Raw genomic sequence first — 23,523 nt, 5'->3', positions numbered from 1 at the left:
ACGCCGTGTTTTTAATGTTGCTTTATGAAAATCAATACGTCATTTTATGGCGGATCTTATAAATAATGTCAATAAACTGTTAACAGGTCGTCCCTGTCCCCAGAGGACAATTACAGCGCAAAAGAGAAGGAAGTGCAGTTTCAAGGCTCATTTAAGAGATGGGGGAGCGGGACTGATGTTTTAATATTTCTTGATTATGGTTGAGCCCTTTTTTTTACACTGACAGTGAATGCTCAGTTAACATCGTCTGAGTCATTAGTCAGACATCTCAATCTCTTGTATGTCAAATGTGGATGCGTTGTAATCTTGTTTCAAATATTTCAATGATTTGTGTCCGTTTGAGTGACCCGCACAAGTATTTCACACTTAAGGCAATGTTTATAAATTGTTGCTTTAATTTTACGAGACTTCGGTCTGAAATTTGCTGATTTTCGAACAACATGTACAAAAAGCAACTCCTACACAAAAGAATGGTCTGATTTTCAACCTCTGTGCCTTGACCTTCAGGGATTGCTGTGAAAAGACGCCTCTTTCATTTAACTTGAACATATTTTGGAATGTCCCAAACTGCTTAACCAGAAAAGAAACCTAAACAACTGGCACAACCGAAAAAGAAAGAAACAGTGCACAGTATCTTGAAAAACTGCCCCAAAATAATAAAAAGGTACAACCTGCACATACATTGTCATTGTCAACTATTAACTAACTTCTTAACCCCCACCTTAACCGCGTCAATTTTCTCCAGTTCAGCTTTACCCAAATCTAAAAGCTTCTCAACTGGAGATCACCAGTGTTTTCATACACCCAAGAAGCTTTTAGATTTGGGTAAAGCAAAACTGGAGAAAATGAGCACGCTTCTAGTGGGAGTTAAGAGGTTAAGAGCCGCTCGTATAAGCCCCTCCAGAATAGACACTGTGATAAATATTGTTGTACATCCTTAAACCTAACACAGACATGATCTCTTCAGTTTTACAATATATTCACTTCAGCAGTCCGGGGATCATAGACAACAAAAAGCACTTCTGATGATTGTACTATACTTTGCCTTTCAGTTTGCAGACAGCCTCAAACCCAAAGCTAGACTCACATGGGAGCATCCTGTCTGCATCACCAAGGTTTACATTACGCTAGAGCCCAAACTGCACAAAGCCCATAAATCACTCTGTCACGGCTAAGCTACTAAAGGCAATTCAATTGGCTTAAGTTTGGCCAGCTAATGTGGGATAATGGCATTCTTACACTGCACTGGCTCAAACATATTGATCTGATTACATCTGTACTAATATAATTCATAGGTGAAAATGCTGCTAAAATGTGCTGGTTGTATCGCATGTCTGGATAACATAGACAGGAGTTTTTACTGTTTGAACTTTGGAAGAAGAAACAATAGTGTCATAACATTAATAATGAATAGAACTCATTGGTATCACTAAAAGCACTGTTTCAGATATTCTTAGAGTACTACAACTAACTAAATAAGACTGTGAAGAAAAGAAACCTCATAGCAATGGGCAGCTAATGTGTTCCTATGTCTTGCTTCTGTACCTCTTTTCAGCTTCAGCGTGCGCTGGGTATTATTCAAATGCCATGGCGAGGTTTATAGGTTTGCACATACAGGGAGATGAGAAGCCAGGAGGCAAGAGTCAAGGAGGACCGGCCGCGGAAAATAAATTGTCTCCCACAAGTAAATAGCCGTTTTAATTACCTGCTGAATATGAACATGACAGCGATGACCTTTATCATCGATGATCTAAAATTAACAGCGGTTTGCTCCATAATGAATCATGCATTTGTGGGGCGGGTGGGTAGCCGTCTTTTGTTCGTGTGAATCATTTTGTTTACAATAGAATTCAAGCATAAACTTCATCTGTATAAAACGAGAATTGTTTTATGCGTGAGTGACTAACATTTTCACTGTCTTTCTTTTCTTTTGGATATTTGGAAGATAGGCTATTTTACAACACAGGGACATTCACATTTGGCTCCAGACCAACATTTTGGGTTAGTTGCACCAGTGTGACAAAGTTGTATTAACTGCAAAGCTCTTCCCAGAAGATGGTGAATGACTGTTGTGGAGCAGAGGGAGGAGGAAGGAGGAGGTAGAAGGAGCTGAACAGTGCAGGACACCACGCTTTGAAACAGGGACAAACCCAGAAGGCGCTGCACAGTTTCAGAGGAGACTGAAGGCAGCCAGCCAGGTTTCTTTCTATCTATCTATCTATCTATCTATCTATCTATCTATCTATCTATCTATCTATCTATCTATCTATCTATCTATCTATCTATCTATCTATCTATCTATCTATCTATCTATCTATCTATCTATCCATCCATCCATCCATCCATCCATCCATCCATCCATCCATCCATCCATCCATCCATCCATCCATCCATCCATCCATCCATCCATCCATCCATCCATATCCATCCATCCATCCATCCATCCATTATGGTAGTATGAAGAAGTTACTGCAGAGAATAAATCATATCAATTTGAGAACCCGTGCCTCATGAAAACAGGAAAACCTGCGCTATGTGTTACTGTCCTCTTCATACTGCTCACATTGGGCTCTGTCAACAAAAATGAAGGCTACCTGTAGTCGGAAAGAAAACCCTAAATCTGTTATGTTTCCAAAGTGTAAAAAAACAACAACACCTGAAACGTCACACTCTTCTTTCTTTTCTCTATCTGTGCTTAAACTATAGTTGTATGATAGAGACTTGTTCATGGAGTGGCACTTGACAACATAATGGACTGACATAATGTAGTTGTTTTCCTAACCATGGCTGTGAATGTAATTCGTTTGTGTATAGAGACTCAATTGACTGGCTGCTGCTGTCTGATACGGCCGACTGAAATGGCCCCGGGCAATGCACAGACTGTCAAGGGCCGATCCCAGTAGCGGTGCATTTTTCAGGTATTGCGCTTCCCACCTGACAAACTTTGAATGAAACATACCCCTCACATCTCCGACTTTAAGGCATTCAATTTTCCAAAACTGCTCGTTTCTTCTCCGGGGGCTGGATGCTGCTGAGAGAGATCAATGCAAAATGGTTGGGAAATTGCTAATGTTATTTACATCAAAGTGAGACTGGAGGAGACCAATTATGCCAGTGATTCAAGGCAATATTCCTGAGTGGCTTGTCCCTTGGCTGAAAACAGTACAATATTGTTTTTACTTTTCATGGTGAACGACTGTAACACACAGTTTTATTTCTTTACAATACAAAATGTATATTGATTTAGGTTTGGAGCTGTTGATGATAATTTCCTGCATTCTCAATCTAGTGAAATGGTACAATTAACCAAGAGGAAAAAGCAATTGGCAGAAATGTAGTCTTTAGCGTAGTCTGGCCTGTTTGAAATAGCTGTATATTTAGAATTTGTATATTTTGCCAGAAGAACTAAACAGCTTGTTTACCTTAGTCAATCCGTTTCGTAGTCCCTCTGGGGGTAATACAGGTGTTGATGGGATGAATGGTGTCTCTGGCCAGAAAACAACAATTGCAACTTCCCTGCCTCTGGGTTGGAGGTGCAATACACACTAATGGAATCACGAAGAAGAAGCTAACATGCTAACGGGCAAAGCTATCTGTAGCTATTTGTAGTATTTACAGCCAAGTTTGAGTGAAAAAAAAAATCTCCATTGTGTAATTGGACAATATGCCTCTCTCCTTTTGTCTTTTCTGTCAGTGTAGTATTTACTCTCACGGACAATTAATGAGTAAAAAAACGCAACATGCTACGACACCTGCAGTGGCGCTAATGGCCTCTAGGAGCATGAGTTACTTAGTTCTGCTTTAAGGAGGGAGGAAATTTGTTGCGTAACTTAGACCCATGGGCAATTGGCCGATCAGTTCAAGTAGAAGTAGAAGAATAGTCTATTGTTCAGTGATGGGAGAAAATGAGGTGACTTCCTGTAGAGCTATATGTAAACAAAACCTGGGAATTGAACCCTTTCTAAGCCATTCCTTGTTGGCCAGTCAAACACCCACCTCCTCTCCATGATCAAACTGATTTATTTGTTTACTTGGCCAGGACAGTTAGCTGTGGACTACACTCACAAACATACTCTCATTCATCCAGGCTAATGTACAGGTACAAGTTTTTTGTTTGTCTTAGTGGTTGGGGAAACCAGAGCCCCCAGAGGAAACCTGCCCAGGGACAACATGAAAACTCTACACAGGAACAAACCCGAGACAAACCACTCCACCGGATCACCCCTGTGCCACAATGGGCTTTGGGGGATTCACAGATACATGTGTGTTTTGGAAGTGGAAGAAAGCAACTCACTAAACTCTATTTCTACAGCCATCTTAGGGTACTGAAGCACATAGTGAATTTGCCAATAATGGTGAGCTGTAAAGGTTCAGTATATGCATCAATATTGGCTTTGTGTTTGCTGTGTGATTGGCTGACAGAGGACAGCAAGCTCAAGAAGGTTGACCACAGTTATATATACACACGTGTGAAGAGGAGTTCGTTGAGATAAATTGTGTGGACAGTTCAGTATGAAAAGACAAAAACAGAGTGGAGGGTGTTGGATTTTACATTTTGGGACTGGCGAGCATTGATGGAATTGGGAATGAGTTCATCAGGGGGACACATGTGAGATAAATGAAAATACAGTCAGAAATGCCAGAATGAGAGGGGCATGCTCAGCGGAAGGACACTGAATGAAATTGTAAAAAGAGCATAGCAGCATTATGTGGAACGTGCTGGACATTAAATTAGTTTTTGTGAGATGCTAAGATAGGGTTAAACAGAGGCACATTTGCTTGTGGTGACCTCTGAAGGGAACAGCCAAAAGGGAGACCATTGCTCTTGGCTACAGATTTCACTGTGCAATGCTGGCAATGTGCTCAGATGAGAAGCTGCGCTGGCCCAATCTTAAACGTATCGCATTTAATCAAGCCATTTCAAACCGTTCCAGCTGATAGTAATGAGAACAGCTTTCAAATATTCTCTGCTGTGTGCTCTGTTGCCTGGTTCAGAATTAGTATTTATTTAGTTTTGGAGCTACATCAAACCTGTGTCTCTGCTCTGATGCAAAAACCTGCCGGCATCTCTCTGACACCTACAACACAGATGACACGGTATCAGACAGGCCCAATATTTAACAAGGCCAAAATAAGTTAACCTTAATAATATGTTAAAGTTAAAGGAGTACTTTGTTGTCCCCTGAATTTGACCCATCCTTCAGTGCCGCAGGGGCAACCCATAAGGAGCAGTGGGGACTCATCTCTAGATGTGGAGCCAGGCTAATGGTCACCAGGCAGGAGGATTCATCTATTGTACATGTTTTTAGTGGAGTTCCTGCGGGAAACCTACGCTGACAAGGGGAGAACATGCAAACTCCACACAGAAATGCCCTGTCCGGACGGGGACCTTGCAGCTGTGAAGCTAGCTAACCGGTAACTACTGTGTTATTGCTACTAAGGCTCCACAATGTAAAAAAAAAATCATTAGACATTAAAGACATTTAAGACATTAAAAAAACATCTTGAATATAGCGATAGTGATATTATTGTGACATTTCACTAAAACATTTCGGTAACACTTTACATTACGGGCCAGTAAGTCCATGGTACTTCCAGTGGTAATTACTAGTAATAACCGTGGTACTTAGTGTGGTACCTAGAGTAGTAAGTACTAGTACTTACTGTGGTACTTACTGTGGTACTAAAAGTGGTAAGTACTAGTAATTACAGTGGTACTTGTTATGGTACTAAAAGTGGTAAGTACTAGTAATTACAGTGGTACTTATTGTGGTACTAAAAGTGGTAAGTACCAGTACTTACAGTGGTACTTATTGTGGCAATTACTAGTAATTACTGTTGTACTTCCAGGTACTTATTGTGGTACTTTAAATATACTATCGTGAAAATTACAAGATATGTACTGTGATACCCTAGATACAGTGGTAACTCTTAGTGAAGGTGGTAGCCTACTTCTTTGATCATCAAGTGATAGTTTCTAGTAGTTAGTGAAACATCTACTTGTATAAAGGAATGTGTATAATATAAAAAACATAAAACAATATTAGGGAATACAAGTTTCTTTATTAATATGGGACAAGAAGCAAAGAGAGGACAGTAGCAATACAGAGCTTACCATTTAATGCATATTTCAAAACAAGTTTCAAGCACAAGAAAAACACTGCAATACTTTACAAGAGTTAAATAAAACACCAGTAATTACATAGTAAGTACTAGGTACCCAACACAAGTTACAGTAATTACACATTAACACACCAGTAATTATACAGTAAGTATCAGGTACTTACCACAGGAACTGGCCCATATTATGACAAGGGACTTTACCATAAGTACCAGTGACAACACCAGTAATTACATGGTACTTAACACAGTAAATGGCCCATATTATGACAAGGGACTTTACCATAAGTACCAGTAATAACCAGGTACTTCTCACAGAAAATGGCCCATATTATGACAAGGGACTTTACCATCATTACCAGTAACAACACCAGTAATTACCAGGTACTTACCACAGGAACTGGCCCATATTATGACAAGAGACTTTACCATAAGTACCTGTGACAACACCAGTAATTACACAGTAATTACCTGGTACTTACCACAGGAACTGGCCCATATTATGACAAAGAACTTTACCATAAGTACCAGTAACAACACCAGTAATTACCAGGTACTTACCACAGGAACTGGCCCATATTATGACAAAGAACTTTACCATCATTACCAGTAACAACACCAGTAATTACCAGGTACTTACCACAGGAACTGGCCCATATTATGACAAGAGACTTTACCATAAGTACCTGTGACAACACCTGTAATTACACAGTAATTACCAGGTACTTACCACAGGAACTGGCCCATATTATGACAAGAGACTTTACCATAAGTACCTGTGACAACACCAGTAATTACACAGTAATTACCTGGTACTTACCACAGGAACTGGCCCATATTATGACAAGAGACTTTACCATAAGTACCTGTGAAAACACCAGTAATTACACAGTAATTACCTGGTATTTACCACAGGAACTGGCCCATATTATGACAAGGGACTTTACCATAAGTACCAGTAACAACACCAGTAATTACCAGGTACTTACCACAGGAACTGGCCCATATTATGACAAGAGACTTTACCATAAGTACCTGTGACAACACCAGTAATTACACAGTAATTACCTGGTACTTACCACAGGAACTGGCCCATATTATGACAAGAGACTTTACCATAAGTACCTGTGAAAACACCAGTAATTACACAGTAATTACCTGGTATTTACCACAGGAACTGGCCCATATTATGACAAGGGACTTTACCATAAGTACCAGTAACAACACCAGTAATTACCAGGTACTTACCACAGGAACTGGCCCATATTATGACAAGAGACTTTACCATAAGTACCTGTGAAGACACCAGTAATTACCTGGTACTTACCACAGGAACTGGCCCATATTATGACAAGGGACTTTACCATAAGTACCTGTGAAGACACCAGTAATTACCTGGTACTTAACACAGGAACTGGCCCATATTATGACAAGGGACTTTACCATAAGTACCTGTGACAACACCAGTAATTACCTGGTACTTAACAGAGGAAATGGCCCATATTATGACAAAGAACTTTACCATAAGTACCAGTAACAACACCAGTAATTACCAGGTACTTACCACAGGAACTGGCCCATATTATGACAAGAGACTTTACCATAAGTACCTGTGACAACACCAGTAATTACACAGTAATTACCTGGTACTTACCACAGGAACTGGCCCATATTATGACAAGAGACTTTACCATAAGTACCTGTGACAACACCAGTAATTACACAGTAATTACCTGGTACTTACCATAGGAACTGGCCCATATTATGACAAAGAACATTATCGTCATTACCAGCCAAAACACCAGTTATTAGGCAGTAAGTGCCAGGTATTTACCACAGGAACTGGCCCATATTATGACAAGGGACTTTACCATAAGTACCTGTGACAACACCAGAAATTACACAGTAATTACGTGGTACTTAACACAGGAACTGGGCCATATTATGACAAGGGACTTTACCATAAGTACCAGTGGCAACACCAGTAATTACACAGTAATTACCTGGTACTTAACACAGGAAATGGCCCATATTATGACTAAGAACATTATCGTCATTACCAGCAACAACACCAGTTACTAGGCAGTAAGTACCAGGTATTTACCACAGGAACTGGCCCATATTATGACAAAGGACTTTGCACTCACTGCCAGCGACAACAACAGTAATTACCAGGTACTTACCACAGGAACTGGCCCATATTATGACAAGGGACTTTACCATAAGTACCTGTGACAACACCAGTAATTAACAGTTATTTTTCAGGAGGGTTAATCATTTGCCACAAATCTCTCTGAATCAAATTTTACCATCTTTTAGTGCGAGCATCCATTAGTTTAATCAGACATGCAAACACAAACATGGTGTCATAGCGCGTTGGTTTGTGGGAATTTTTTAAAAGACCACTTACATTTCAGGACTATAATTAGGCTTACATTTTTTTTAAGAACTGCAGTTCTACTTAGGGCTTTGGTTTCATCACAGAGTGGACAGAAACATAATAAAACGGTAAAAATATTATTACTGTTTTGATTTTTAGAGAGACAATAAAGAGTTTAAAAATGTTAAAATTATGTTACATGTTCCAACAATGTCCTAATTTGTAGAATGAGCCCAGACCTATTCACCACAACTGCCTCTAAAATCCTGCACTGTCACTCAAAAACATGTTCCTTTGGGTCCGAATTGCCGTCATGCACGAGCTTAATATAGAAGCTGCAGTTACACGTATGACATGAGGTGGCAGTATTGAGTATAAAATGGCAAACTTGCATCTAGCCCCTTTAAATATAGATGTTAAACTTGTATTGACAATTTGTAGGAATATAGAATATACAAAAAAAATACATTGGTATACAGTGGTCTCTCGTTTATCGCGGGGGTTACGTTACAAAAAACCCCCGCAATAGGCGAAATCCGCGAAGTAGAAAGCTTCATTAATTTCAATTATTATATACATTTTAAAGCTGTAAAACACCCCACTACACTTTTTATACACTTTTCTCACTAGTTCACACGGGTTCTCCCTCATGCCTGGTGTACACTGTGTGATTTCATTTGTCTAATAAGATTTTTAGATGTCACATTACAGATGTAGGGGTGGAAACATTGTGAGCTGCACTCGTCTCTGCTGTGCGCTGGTCAGTTTAGCCTCCACCACACAGTAAATTATAGCTATCTGTTAGCTTTATAATTTAGCTTGTTGATGCACTTACGTTTCATGAGGCTATTGTCAAATATGAAAGCTACAGTCATTGCAAAGCTTGGTGCTCATGTCCCATGCACAGTTGCGCAGTGTCAACGTAACTTTGCAGACTGCATTTCGCCCGCTGCCACTCGATACTTCATGAATCCAAGCAGCAATAAAGGTTAACATGCAATATACAGAGGTATAACTTTCACCTCATCCCCCCTTTTAAATTGCAGATTGACACGATTCACGTGAATGGTATTGCAAGGTCAAAATGGTGAATTTCGCCAAAAGGTGACAGATTTGCATGTATGTACATCCTTTTTCTGATTCTTCTGCTTTTGATGATTGTTGTCAGCCATGGGACTTTAAAAAATTCGTCAGTCGTCCTTCACTCCACCACCACCAAGGAATTGATAAAAGGTTGCCTCTGCAAGAAAAAGGTAAAATGCATGTTAAAACATGATTAGCCAGGAGTCAGGACCATAGCCAAAATTTAAAAAATACTAAGGTTCAGTTCCCGTCCTCATTTAACATCCACATTAGGTTAAACAAGTCTTTTTTCTGTAGATGATGACGCCTCGTTAGAGCTCTGTAAATAACACTATTTTTGGCGGGACTTAGCATCGTAAAGCTTAAAATGATGCTAGTGCCACTTAATTTTGCACTCTTTATGTAATAAAATCGCCTTTTTTTCCAAAGTCCATTTGCGTTTTATTTTATTTATTGGTTTATATGGTTGGGATAGTGCATGTTAATAATACCTTTCTTTTAACCAACAAAATGTAGTTCAGCCAATCAGTAAATTAAAGGAACAATCCTGGGAAGAAGGGTCCTATACAATGAAGTTTTGCTCAAGGCAATATGAACGGTAGCTTTTGAATGAAATTAAATTTGTATTTATTTTCTAACTCTGACGCACAAGGGATCGTTGAGGACAAAGCTCTGCTATGCATCCGAACACTTGTTCGGATGCATAGCGATATGTTTTAAGTTGCTAATAAGACTCTTTTAACAAGAATAGGAATATTTTGTATTCACTTGTACAATCAAAGACTTCATCATTCAACCATAAAACAAGGTGAAAAGCAATAACTAGGTCTGGACATTGGTGACCTTAACCTCTTAATCCCCACCTGAACTGAACACATTATCCCCAGTTTAGCTTTACCCAAATCTAAAGGCTTCTTGAAAAAAGTGTCAAAACAGCGACAAAAATTAGACAAAAAAAAGCATTGAAAATGTGGCTAAATGTAACGAAAACAGTATGAATAAGTATAAATAATAAAAAAAGTAGAAAAAAGATACAATGCGGCTACAACATGAGGAAAAAGTTTAGTTAAAATTAGTTTTGTAGGCCTTAGCTTTAAAATGAGGCATTACACTGGCCTATAGGCTGTGGTGACTATGAATTTGGGTAAAGCCGAACTGAAGAAAATGTTGGTGCTGGGGGGTTAAGAGGTTAATGATAATAATAATAATAATGCATCGGTTTTATATGGTGCTTTTCTGGACACTCAAATATGCTTTACATTGCATTATTCATTAACTCCATACCAGGTGGTGGTAAGCTACTATTGTAGCCACAGCTGCCCTGGGGTAGACTGACGAAAGCGAGGCAACCAGTCGGCCCCTCCGACCACCACCAACCACTCACTCACTACATTCGCTAGGCTTCCTGGTGTTACTAAACGGTCTCCCATCCAAGTACCGACCAGGCCTCTCCTTGCTTAGCTTCCAAGGTCTGACGGGATTGGGCATCGCAAAGGCGGTATGCCAATGATGGCTATGACCATGTTATTAGTAACAGCATGTCGACAATATTCAATGTTTTTCGGGTTGATATTGGTATACATTAGTGATTGCTTTTCAGAGTGGGGTCACCCTCTTTATTTACAGGGAGGTTGCGGTCTTAAAAGACAAACCAAACTAAAACATAACAAAATTATATCAAAAGAAAAACAATACACTAATTATTTATAACGCTGTTTTAACAACATGATTCAAAAATGGAAATATTTCTCATAAGCATTTAGTATATAAAAGTTCAGTAAAATTCTAACCTACCACTCAAGAGATCCACTTGTAGATGGAGTTGACTTGATGAGGTGACTGATGAGGCAGCTGATGAGACTGGAGCAGGGGAGGAGACAGATTCATCGGTTTCTTCAGTGCACGTCTCCTGGCTGCTCCTGCTCTGGAATGTTAAGCCTCGAAGTATTTCTATACCAGAAGTGTCAAATTTTTGACTCTGCAACATAAACACAACAGACATTTGGCCTCAGTTCAACCAGTTAGGGCAAAACATTTATAATATGTTTTCTTAAAAAGTTTTCTAGCCCAGGAAACAGGTCTTGCCAATTCTTCTTAGTGAGGCAGGGCAACACGGCCATCTTCACACCAGCGGCAAATTTTAAAAATAGTTATTGTAATATATATGCCAGCGCATTTTCTCCAATTCGGATAATACAAAATCTAAAAGCTTCTCGGCTGGTTGTTCTGAAGACAGCAACCTGCCCTGGGACAACAGATGAAAATTAGCCATTGTGGCTAACACTGGCATATTTACATGTGGACTTTGAGGACTCATGTTAATTAATATGCACTGTCCCATCTTAAATAAATAAATGAATAAAATAAGCCTCATTTAAAAGCTAAGACCTACAAAACTCATCTAAGCTTCTGCCTTGTTATGATTTTCGTTTTTGGTTGTGTTTTCACTACGCTTTAGCTGCTTATTTCACATATCTTGGTCACATTCTTATGGCTTGATCGCAGTGACATTACACTACATAAAAAAGGCCCAAACCCGACAAAAAAGCAATGAAAAGGTGAAAAAAATGTGGCAAAAATGCAATGAAAAGTTTATTTATAAACGCAACAACAATGACTAAAACGTGAAAACAAAAACAAGGAAGAGGCTTAGAAGAGTTTTGTAGGTCTTAGCTTTGAAAGTAGATCTCACATTGGCCTATATGCTGTGAGCTTGCCAGTCTAGTTTAGTTTATTCATTTATTGGAACAGAGACATTGTGTACAATATACATCACACTCAAAAAGGAGAGATGCTTTGTACCAGTTTGTGCTAATTTCCACCTGCAGTCCCTGGGCAGGCAAATTCTGAGTCTGAATCAAGAAGCTTTTAGATTTGGATAAAGCTGGAGAAAATGTCCTTGGTTCAGTTGGGGGTTAAGAGGTTAAAGCTTAAACTAAATATTCAGCTGTGCAAGTGTACATTAGCTCTGTTGATTGAAAAAGAGCTAATGTACACTGACATGAAAGAAATAATACTACTGACAAAACTCATGAAAAATATTATTAAAAAATTACCAGTACCACACATAAAGTGCAAGTACCAAATGTCAAGGTTAAACACAAATCAGAAGTTCTAGTCTGATCACACAAATCGAATTAGGATATGCAGGGCTGCCAACTTTTCACCAAACTTTGGAGTGAGACTTTGGTCGGTCCTGAGCTGGGTGGCCTTTTTCATGACGATAGTGTCTCATAATCATATTAAATTCTAAGCCAAAAACAAGTATACATTTTACATGACTGAGCACATCAGGAGCTGCATGATGGATCAGAGGGGGTTTGGCACCACCCCACATGACCATCAGAACCAATTGAAAGTGTGGGAGGACACTCTGAAGGGGGGGTTTGGGGGTCCTCTCCCAAGAATTTTTTTTATAATTCAGATATGATTTCCTGCAATCTGGTGCATTTTAGATCATAAATAATAATTGTAGCTGGTCTATTTACTGGTGTTAAAGAATTATATTTCTGGGCCCCTTTCAAACTGGGGCCTCTCAGCAAATGCCCAGAGGCCCCTTCATCGTTACAGCCCTGCCAAAAGGTACAATGACACAATGGGCCAGATCTTGTGGCGGCGCACGGGGCGGCGCAGGCTCTTGGCGAATTATTTTCCGAGTGGCGGCGCTATATGTGCCATTTGCCTCCGCCACCTGTGAGGGGGCGTCACAAGAGGAGGTGACTGCACTGACATGGCTGACATTCACTTCCTCGTTTACATTGCGCTGTCTTGCGTTCTTTCTTAAGCCTTAGGCTCTCACAGGTCAAACTAAAAACTTTATTTACCCGATCGTGAGCTAAACCATGTTCACGTCTCGAGAGAAAAAGAGCGCGAAGCAAAACAAAAGCACATGTTCACCCCCCACTCCCACACAACCACTCTCCTGGACGCGGAGTCGATCTGGTTGGAGGAAAATGTGTGCGTCTCCACCCACGTAAATGCGCTAAGTCTGGAGTGGCAAGATCACAAAGTGCGCTCCGACTGAGCGCAAAATGTCACGCTATCGTCTCCGTTTTGATGCACAAGATCGGGCCCAATGTCTCTGTTTCTCTGCGTCAGTCATTCCAATTATTACCAACAAAAAGCAGCACAAGCTTTAGAAAATATGAAAATGTGATCTCTGTATTTTGCAGTATGTTAGAGCATGTTTGATGATTAAACTTTGAATGATTATTCATTGTAATAACTACTTTTTCGGAACGGAAAACGGAACCCACGCGCCTTTTTCCCTCCCATGGCCCGGGAGAGCTGGCGCTGTGAGCGTTCGGGCGCTCTCTCTCGCTGTTTCCCAGAGCCGCGCTCCGCAGGCCGCGCTCACGTCCCGTGGGTCGTGCACTCGCAGTCCCTCTGCCACTCCTCTCTCCGTCCGCCCCACTCCAGCAGTGACTTTTGTTTTGCAAAAAAAGCATGCACAACTTAAATGATGCCCCTCCTCCGAAAAGGAATAAAATAATAATACAAAAAATGAGCCGTTCACGACCGACACATCACTAGAGCCGCCGACAGACACGCCAGAGGAGCGGTGGAGGCACACAGACGAAGCAAAGCGTCTGCAGCCGCTCACTTCAAAAAGTCAAGGATATTTTTTGGTTGAGCGTGTGATATGAGGAGTGTGGCGTGAGAGCGTGTGAAGGCACGGTGAAAGCGTGAGAGTTGGCATCCCTGGATATGCTACGCGCTAGTTTATTTTTTAATTTAGCATGTTGCAATAAACGATAGTACACAAATTTTACCTTTTCATACGGAAACTGATACACTGTCCACCTCTGGATATGTTTCATCAGCCCCCTCTTCATCCATGGTGGATCTTCAAGTTGTCTAGCAAAAAAAAAAAAAAAACGTGTAATCTGAAAAGATCAAATTTTGAAATTTAACGACTGCCCCTTCTTCGTACACCGCCAAGTCGGCGCTTCTGCTTTGTGTTGGAAGATACCAATTCACTGAGAGGGGGGAGCGTAAAGTCAATGAATGTCATATCGCCATAATCACTACTATGTTAATTGTGATGAAGAACACTTTTTCCTTACACCTACATTTCGTTTGGGTGATAATGTGACAGACAGTCGCATTAACAGCATATCATACTTTAAACACGTATAGCAATATTGTACACCCCCCTCCCCATCAGCTAAGAATGTACGTATCTAGCTTTGGTGAAGTGCGCGTGCGATTGGGACTTCGTGTTATACAGTCTATGGTTATTCCTCACTTTAACTTATCAAGACATGAGCTTGCTCTTTATTGAGCCATATCAACAGACTGCACAGCCGCAGTCCGGGCTTTTGGCTGCTAGTGGCTAATTCCTGCTACCACCGCCACATTAAAAGAAGACACCCGCTGTACTTACGTGATGATATCCAGCCAACTGATGAACAAACGGGAGGTCAGACGTCGGTGGAGGGGCGAGACGCAGGTGCACAATCACCGGAGGAGAACAGATCCAGCTGCTGGTGCTGCAAGTAAGTCCTTTCGAAAGCTAGCGTAGCTTGTTGTGGTAATGAAAAATGGCGCGCGATGCGCAGTTTGTTTACGAATGTGATTTCGCTGTAGCTGTGTTGTCTTTGACACACATTTTTCTTCATTCCTCTTCCTTTTTGTCTGTCCGAACCTGACTTCAAATAATTGACAAAATCCAAACGCTTTGCTCCAATATAATATTTTATTTGTTTTACATGCATAACACCCTTTCTTCAAATTTAAAAATGAAAATACTGTACTTTTCTAAATGTCATATCTTGGGTTTTAACCTCTTAACCCCCGTCTGAACCGAGCACTTTTGCTCCAGTTTGGCTTTACACAAATCTAAGAGTTTCTTGAAAAAGTGCGAAAACAGTTACAAAAAGAGGATAAAAACGCAACAAAGAAGTGACAAGAGAGTGACAATAACAGGAAAAAGCCACACAAGAATATCAAAAAAGGGACAAAAACGCATCAAAAGAGTGACAAAAAGAAAGAAAGCCAGAAAGAAACAATAATACAACAAATAAGCGATCAAATGTGTAGCTATGATAAATACCACTTGCTGAGTGGGAAATTGCACATGAACTCCACCTCATCTCATATTTTCCACTGGGAAGATGTTACGATGCCTGAGTTCCAGAGATGAGATAACCTTTGATACAACAGAGAGCAGCAATATTTTAATAATAATTTAGAAAAATTAGAACATCACAATACAAAAGAGTGCAGTTTTGTTGATAAAAATCTATATCGTTTATATATGTTGCTTTTTCGATATTAAAACATTTAATGTTGTTATATTGTTATTGTATCAATATCGAGATATCTTTCAGCCCTACTTCTACCTGTAAAGCACGAATGCTAACCACTGCCACCCATAAACATAAATGCGGTGACAAAAACATCTACATAAGCATTTTAGCTTTCAAATGAGCCGTTGACATATAGGCTTTCAGCTCTCAGGTCAAGAAGCTTCTAGATTTGGGTAAAGCCGAACTGCATTTAAAGCTGCAGGGGGAAGAGGTTAGAAAGAATCACGTAATTTTGAATATTTCATTTGATGCTGGTAAGTATACTACTGTAATTTTATTCACTTGACTAATGTATTTATGTTTTTCAGACCAGAGGACTTTGTACAGCCTGTCTCACCTCCAGCTGAGCAAGATGATATTGATCAGCCACTTCAGATGTCTTACTCAAATGAAGAGGAGCTGAACATAGAACAAGATGGAACTATTCTACTGAAGAAGTATGTCCTTACATAAGAGACGAAATCTAAATCTCTTGAAACAGTAGTGGGTAATAGTCAGTTTCATATCTAATTTTCCTTTTTTTATTTTGAAATGTCAATTGAGTTACTTTTCCAACATTGAGTAAACGTTTAAGTGACGCAATACCTTAACATTAATTTAAAAATATTTGTACAATTTCTGTCAAATTATATTATTTTAGTAGTGACATAATTTACTGTTGTCACTTTAATGCACCATTGTCTTTACTTGAGTACACATTATTCTGCCTAATGTGCCAACTTATGTAGTTATTTGTCTGCATGTACCTAATTAGATTTATATATTTTTTCCAAGAATCTCAGAAGACTTGCCACACTGTTTGTGATACATACCAGGACCGAGTCTAATATATCACAGGTAACTGTGGTCAATTGTATTCTGTTGCACTTATGTTTTTAACATGACACAACCTGATAACAAATCTTATTATTATTTATCATTGTTGTACAGCAGTCTTCTCTAATGGACAACCTCAAGAAGCAGATGAAGGACCTGCTAAAGAAACATTCTGGAAATGCCTCCTCAACTCAACTGGAAAGGGATGCCCTGGATGTAATTTTGACCGGTTTGCTGATCCATTTGCTGAGGTGGCAACAACCTTTCTACGGGACAGTATCATGAAGAAACGGCTGGATTCTTTGGAAGCACAGTAAATTCCTGTTGCTCAAATCCTATGCAGAAGAAAAGGTGTGGATTACTCTTACCAAGAGCAAATTGTAGACTGAAAGACATCCCAGGATTTGGTCAATGATTGATGGTGAGCTTTTCAAGTAATACCTCGTGTTTTCTGCCAAACCCGATGCACTGCAGATAATTTTGTACATTGATGAATTAGAGATTTGTAATCCACTCGCGTCCTGTGTTTCAATAAAGAAACTGCCAATGGTGTACAACACAATAGAAAATATAAACCCAAAATGCAGATCAAAACTGGATGCTACTTGCCATGGCAAAATCTGTAGATCTTCGACAGCTTAGGGTGGACCTGGACCCCATATTCAACAGAATTAAGGAGGACTATGGTGCTATATGGTCTTTCTCCGTGCAAGTGCAGATATTGTGAGTGTTCTTTCAGGACATGCAGTTCAAATTCACTGCGGATTCATTTACAAAAACTTTCCAGAGGTATGTATGTGAGACAATGTGACGAAATTGAAAAGGCACAAACAGACTTGCTTCGCAACATTACAAAAAACTTCTGGAATAGGTTGCGTTCACGTGACGTCACAACATTCTAAAGAGCCTATAGTTTAATATTGAGGTGGAGCAACTGACGGTAACTATGTTAACTGTGGTAACTGACAAAATGCATGTTTTATGTCTTTGTTTTTCGGCTAATATCTCAGTCATTACTAGAGGAGTCCACATGAAACAAAAACTGTCACAAAGTTCATTATCTCCTCTGTCAGCACATATGAACTAATGTCCAATTGTTTTCTCTGAAAAGCATCAAAAAGTGATGACAATATGACAAATCATGACTGTGATCTTGTCCAATAGAAAGGACTTTCAGACATAAAAATAATATCACAGGTTTGTGAATCCAATCACGATCAAAAACTGATGAGGAAAAGCATTTGTCAATTTTCGTTTTGGAGATTTCTTACAAAAACTGCATTTCTCCCATTGAGTTGTATTGGCCCTGTCCTCCATCTGACATTATGACATCATCACATTCTAAATCGTGAACGCCACCTATTAACAGGAGGAAGCTAGTGGAATTTCCCGTTTTTGATATGTTTCAACAAACACCACAGGACATTATGCATGTGATCTTAAAGGGTGCAGCACCACTTAATAATATGGGCCTGTTCCTGTGATAAGTACCTGGTACTTACTGCATAATTACTGGTGTTGTTACTGGTACTTATGGTAAAATCCCTTGTCATAATATTGCCCAGTTCCTGTGGTAAGTACCAAGCACTAACTGCATAATTACTGGTGTTGTTGCTGGTAATGACGATAATGTTATTTTTCATAATATGGGCCAGTTCCTGTGTTAAGTAGCTGGTAGTTACTGGTGTTTTCACAGGTACTTATGGTAAAGTCCCTTGTCATTATATGGGTAAGTTCCTGTGGTAAGTACCTGGTAATTACTGGCGTTGTTACTGGTAATGATGGAAAAGTCCCTTGTCATAATATGGTCCATTTCCTTTGTTTAGTACCAGGTAATTACTGGTGTTGTCGCTGGTACTTACAGTAACGTCCTTTGCCATAATATGGGCCAGTTCCTGTGGTAAGTACCAGGTAATTATTGTGTAATTACTGGTGTTGTCACAGGTACTTATGGTAAAATCCCTTGTCATAATATGGGCCAGTTCCTGTGTTAAGTACCAGGTAATTACTGGTGTTGTCGCTGGTACTTACAGTAACGTCCTTTGCCATAATATGGGCCAGTTCCTGTGGTAAGTACCTGGTACTTACTGCATAATTACTGGTGTTGTCGCTACTTCCAGTAACGTCCTTTGTCATAATATGGGCCAGCTCCTGTGGTAAGTACCTGGTAGTTACTGGTGCTGTTACTGGTCCTTACGGTAGCGTCCTTTGTCATAATATGGGCCAGTTCCTATGGTAAGTACCAGGTAATTACTGGTGTTGTCACAAGTACTTATGGTATAGTCCTTTGTCATAATATGGGCCAGTTCCTGTGGTAAGTACCTGGTAATTACTGGTGTTGTTACTGGTACTTACAGTAACGTCCTTTGCCATAATATGGGCCAGTTCCTGTGGTAAGTACCTGGTACTTACTGCATAATTACTGGTGTTGTTGCTGGTCCTTACGGTAGCGTCCTTTGTCATAATATGGGCCAGTTCCTGTGGTAAGTACCTGGTAATTACTGGTGTTGTCACAAGTACTTATGGTATTGTCCTTTGTCATAATATGGGCCAGTTCCTGTGGTAAGTACCTGGTACTTACTGCATAATTACTGGTGTTGTTGCTGGTCCTTACGGTAGCGTCCTTTGTCATAATATGGGCCAGTTCCTATGGTAAGTACCTGGTAATTGCTGGTGTTGTCGCTGGTACTTACAGTAACGTCCTTTGCCATAATATGGGCCAGGTCCTGTGATAAGTACCTGGTAATTACTGGTGTTGTCACAAGTACTTATGGTATTGTCCTTTGTCATAATATGGGCCAGTTCCTGTGGTAAGTACCTGGTACTTACTGCATAATTACTGGTGTTGTTGCTGGTCCTTACGGTAGCGTCCTTTGTCATAATATGGGCCAGTTCCTATGGTAAGTACCTGGTAATTACTGGTGTTGTCACAAGTACCTATGGTATAGTCCCTTGTCATAATATGGGCCAGTTCCTGTGGTAAGTACCTGGTAATTACTGGTGGTGTCGCTGGTACTTACAGTAACGTCCTTTGCCATAATATGGGCCAGTTCCTGTGGTAAGTACCTGGTAGTTACTGGTGTTGTTACTGGTCCTTACAGTAGTGTCCTTTGTCATAATATGGGCCAGTTCCTGTGGTAAGTACCTGGTACTTACAGCATCATTACCGGTGTGTCAATGTGTATTTACTGTGACTTTTGTTGGGTACCTAGTACTTACTGTACTGGTGTTTTATCTAATTGTTGTAAAGTATTGCAGTGTTTTTCTTTTGCTTGAAACTTGTTTGGAAAAATGCATTAAATGGTAAGCTCTGTATTGCTACTGTCCTTTCTGTGCTACTTATTCCATATTAATAAAGAAACTTGTTGTCCCTAATGTTGTTTTATGTTTTATATATTTATACAGATTTATTTATATAAGTACCATATATGTTTCACTGTAACTACTAGAAACTTGATGATCAAAGAAATAGGCTACCACCTTCACTAAGGGTTACCACTGTATCTAGGCTATCACAGTACATACCTTGTAATTCTCACGCTAGTATATTTAAAGTACCACAATAAGTACCTGGAAGTACCGCAGTAATTACTAGTACTTACCACCTTTAGTGCCACAATAAGTACCACTGTAAGTACTGGTACTTACCACTTTTAGTACCACAATAAGTACCACTGTAATTACTAGTACTTACCACATTTAGTACCACAATAAGTACCACTGTAATTACCAGTACTTACCACTTTTAGTACCACAGTAAGTACCACAGTAAGTACTAGTACTTACTACTCTAGGTACCACAGTAAGTACCACTGTTATTACTAGTAATTACCACTGGAAGTACCATGGACTTACCGGCCCGTAATGTAAAGTGTTACCAACATTTCAACACAGAATTTAGCACCAGCTTGAAAGCAAAAGCACATCCAATCTCTGAGTGAGAGGCGGGACATGGCCACACTGCAGACCCTCCAGAATATCCTGAAGGACAGTTCCTCTCCTGTGCTCACCTTCATAACTCAGACCCCCTCCATTGGAAACCAGCTCAGGCACCGAAGACCACATGCAGCCAAGAAGAGCAACACATAAAAAACATGAAATATCTTTTATCCCACGAGCTTTAACATTGTTTTATAAATCTGTTTTATACATGTTTTTTTCCTTCTATTGCTGTTTTTCTTCTATTGTAATTGACACATTTCAGGTTGAACATTTTGTTCTTTCCTGCTACATCAATGTTTAATAAACCTAAACCTAAAAACACTAACAATATATTTTTTTATATAATTGGAAAAAAATCCGAGTTTGATTTTTATGTCAAAACAACACTTCAAGAAATACAAAATCAGGACCAAAACATTGAAAGAAAATTAGAAAAACAGTGAACAAAAACTGGATTTTGGTAGATTTTTAAATCTGTTTTAGTGTGACCTCATATTTGCAATAAAAATGATTAAGCTATAAATTGTGCAGTGCTAGAAACCTTCCTTTACCTGAGCTTAGTACTGGCACAAAGATTACTGTGGCGTGTGGCCCCACTGGAAGTAAAGAAAGAAATTTGATGCAAGATGCCAAAAAACAAAAGAGCACATTGCTTGGTTGACTTTGCTAGGTATATAAAAATGTTAAATGCCATTTCAAGGACTTGCATCACAGATATTTAAACATTAAACAGTGTAAGAAGAATGTTTCTTTTTCACTCAGGAATGACTAAGAGATGTTTTCCTCGCCAAGCTGGACTGCTATTGGCACTACGGATTTGTAACATTGCCAGCTATACACAATGTCTTATTGTTAAACCCTGAGCTTTGGGGGCGTCCCTGTGTCCCAGCACGAGCGAGTCAATGCCCGGTCACATCCAGAAGCCACCTGTGTGCTGCACAAGAGTTACGAGCTTTGCACTGGAGCACCTGCCCTTGTGTCTATGCTGTTTCCCCAGCAGCTTGCTAATGTCAACCTCCCCGATACGCACAGCAGGGGAGGGGGGCACACCAAGACAGTAGCAATTTTCCACTGCATGCGAATGAGACTGGAGAGCAATCTGCTGGCCTAAGAGCCTCATAATCAGTGCATCATTACCAGGAGGTGCTTGGAGCATAGGTGAGGTGGCTGATGCAGGTGGGGGGTGGGGGGTTTAATATAGGGAGGAATTACAGACAGGAAGCTATGGATAACACAAAATGAGCCCCTTGTTGCCTTGGTATATGCTGTGTCTCTATACGAAAGAACAGCATAAAATCCAACCAGGTATTTTGTCAGGTAAAAGATTCGCAGTGGGGCTCAACAAAGCAAATCATGAAAGGGGACCAACAATACCCCTGCGGTGAGAGAGTAGCACCTCTTTTTACACTTGAGCCAGCATCTTAAAAAAACAGCTTTTTCCCTCACACACAGAGGGATCCACACTGTTGTCAATATTATACCGCCACTGCTGCTGCCGCCACATTTTCACCAAATGCAAAATCTAATGCCGCGCACACACGCAGCCACACATAAGTAGACATAATATGTTTTTGAGGGCATTGTGACAGATCTTTGAAGTCTTGCCTTGCCCTGTGTGCATTTTTGAGGGAGTTCAAAAGACGCGGGACATTAGCTGATATTAGAAGCACATACATCCGACTCTCTTTATCGTAATGTGTTTAAAGGAAATTTTTCATGTGCCATCATGTTGTCATTTTTCTGACCTGAAAGGAAGGCAACATGACATTCCAATCCCCCCAAAAAAGAAGAAAACAAGCTTTCTTCCTTTACTAATCTCACAGCTGAAAATTGTCTTTATAGAAAACTTCTCACCCAAAAGCAACGCCTATGTATTTCCAGCTAGGAAAAAAACATCAGGAACACAAATTTACTTGTCACATGTTCGTTTCGAAAATCACAGCCTTTTAGTTCGAATGTGTCAACAGCCAATCCATCATAGCTGTCAAGACGAGGCTCCCATAGTGCCGCTGACGGCCGCGTGGGGGCAGTAGCGCACAGAGCACACTGGCTGAGTTTTGTGTGAGCGCGCTGCCTTCTCAGACTGAATCGTCAAAAGTAGTAAAGATAGATAGAGATAACTCAGGGTTTTATTGAGAAATTCAATAGTATAGCTCGCTGTAAACTATTTCATGATGTGTGCAACTTTTGATATATTTCATAGTATGTCAATGTCGAGAATACGTGTCGATGCAAAAAAACTAGCACCGCAAAGCAACATTTTGGTTACAAGAGAAAAATAAGTTTAAATAAAGGGGCATGCAGGCGTTTTGCTTTGATAGGATAATGCAACGGCATTTGTGTGCTCGTGTCAAGCCTCAAAAACCGTTCGCTCGTGCGTTTTGGAGTAGGAAAGGTACAACAAATTATCCAGACAGAAAGCCAAATTAAATTGGACTCCGCCTTTGCCAGGAGCGGGACTTGTTCGTTGACTCCTAAATACTCACTCTCTCTTCCCCCAACCTCGTGCAGCGCGCTCGGCTTCATCCCCCCCCCCCCCCACCCCCAGTCACTCACTCACCGGCTGTAGTGAGGAGCGGTCTGACGCACACGGGATCACAGGCACACTCTCCATCAGCGGCGGTATAGCAGCAGCGAGGACTCTTCCGCCCGGAGAGAGCGCGCGCGCGCGAGAGAGAGAGAGACGCCACCGCGCAACATGTTCCCAGTGTGGACACGGGGACAAGGGAGCCGTGCCGGTCCGACGCTGAGCACGATGAGGCGCGCCGGACAGGTCGCGCAGGTGTGGGTCTCCTGTTGGATTCTTCTGTCCGCCGTGATGCGAGATGCCCGAGCGCAAGGTAAGAACGTCCACTCAGTGTCTTTTACTGT

General features: G+C 40.4%; 2 protein-coding genes across 5 annotated transcripts in view; one reads left to right on the top strand and one right to left on the bottom strand.

Annotated features, from left to right (window-relative positions):
- Positions 1 to 23,271, bottom strand: part of ttyh2l (tweety homolog 2, like) — a 95,435-nt gene extending 72,164 nt beyond the window's left edge. The window contains exon 1 of the mRNA XM_079563829.1: positions 23,213 to 23,271. Within this exon, the coding sequence (XP_079419955.1) occupies positions 23,213 to 23,266 (54 nt within the window). The 5' untranslated portion in view covers positions 23,267 to 23,271. The remainder of the gene's footprint in view (positions 1 to 23,212) is intronic.
- sdk2a (sidekick cell adhesion molecule 2a) overlaps positions 23,248 to 23,523 on the top strand; it is a 130,179-nt gene continuing 129,903 nt past the window's right edge. For 3 of the 4 annotated variants that reach the window (XM_079563809.1, XM_079563807.1, XM_079563808.1), the window contains exon 1: positions 23,270 to 23,492. In XM_079563809.1, the coding sequence (XP_079419935.1) occupies positions 23,351 to 23,492 (142 nt within the window). In that variant the 5' untranslated portion in view covers positions 23,270 to 23,350. Of the gene's footprint in view, positions 23,493 to 23,523 lie in introns of all 4 variants that reach the window. The other variant, XM_079563810.1, reaches the window with a different exon arrangement.

Source organism: Gobius niger (assembly GCF_951799975.1).
Source record: "Gobius niger genome assembly, chromosome: 10".
Lineage (NCBI taxonomy): Eukaryota > Metazoa > Chordata > Actinopteri > Gobiiformes > Gobiidae > Gobius > Gobius niger.
The sequence above is the reverse complement of the archived record's forward strand: the minus strand, read 5'-3'. Positions and strand labels throughout refer to the sequence as shown.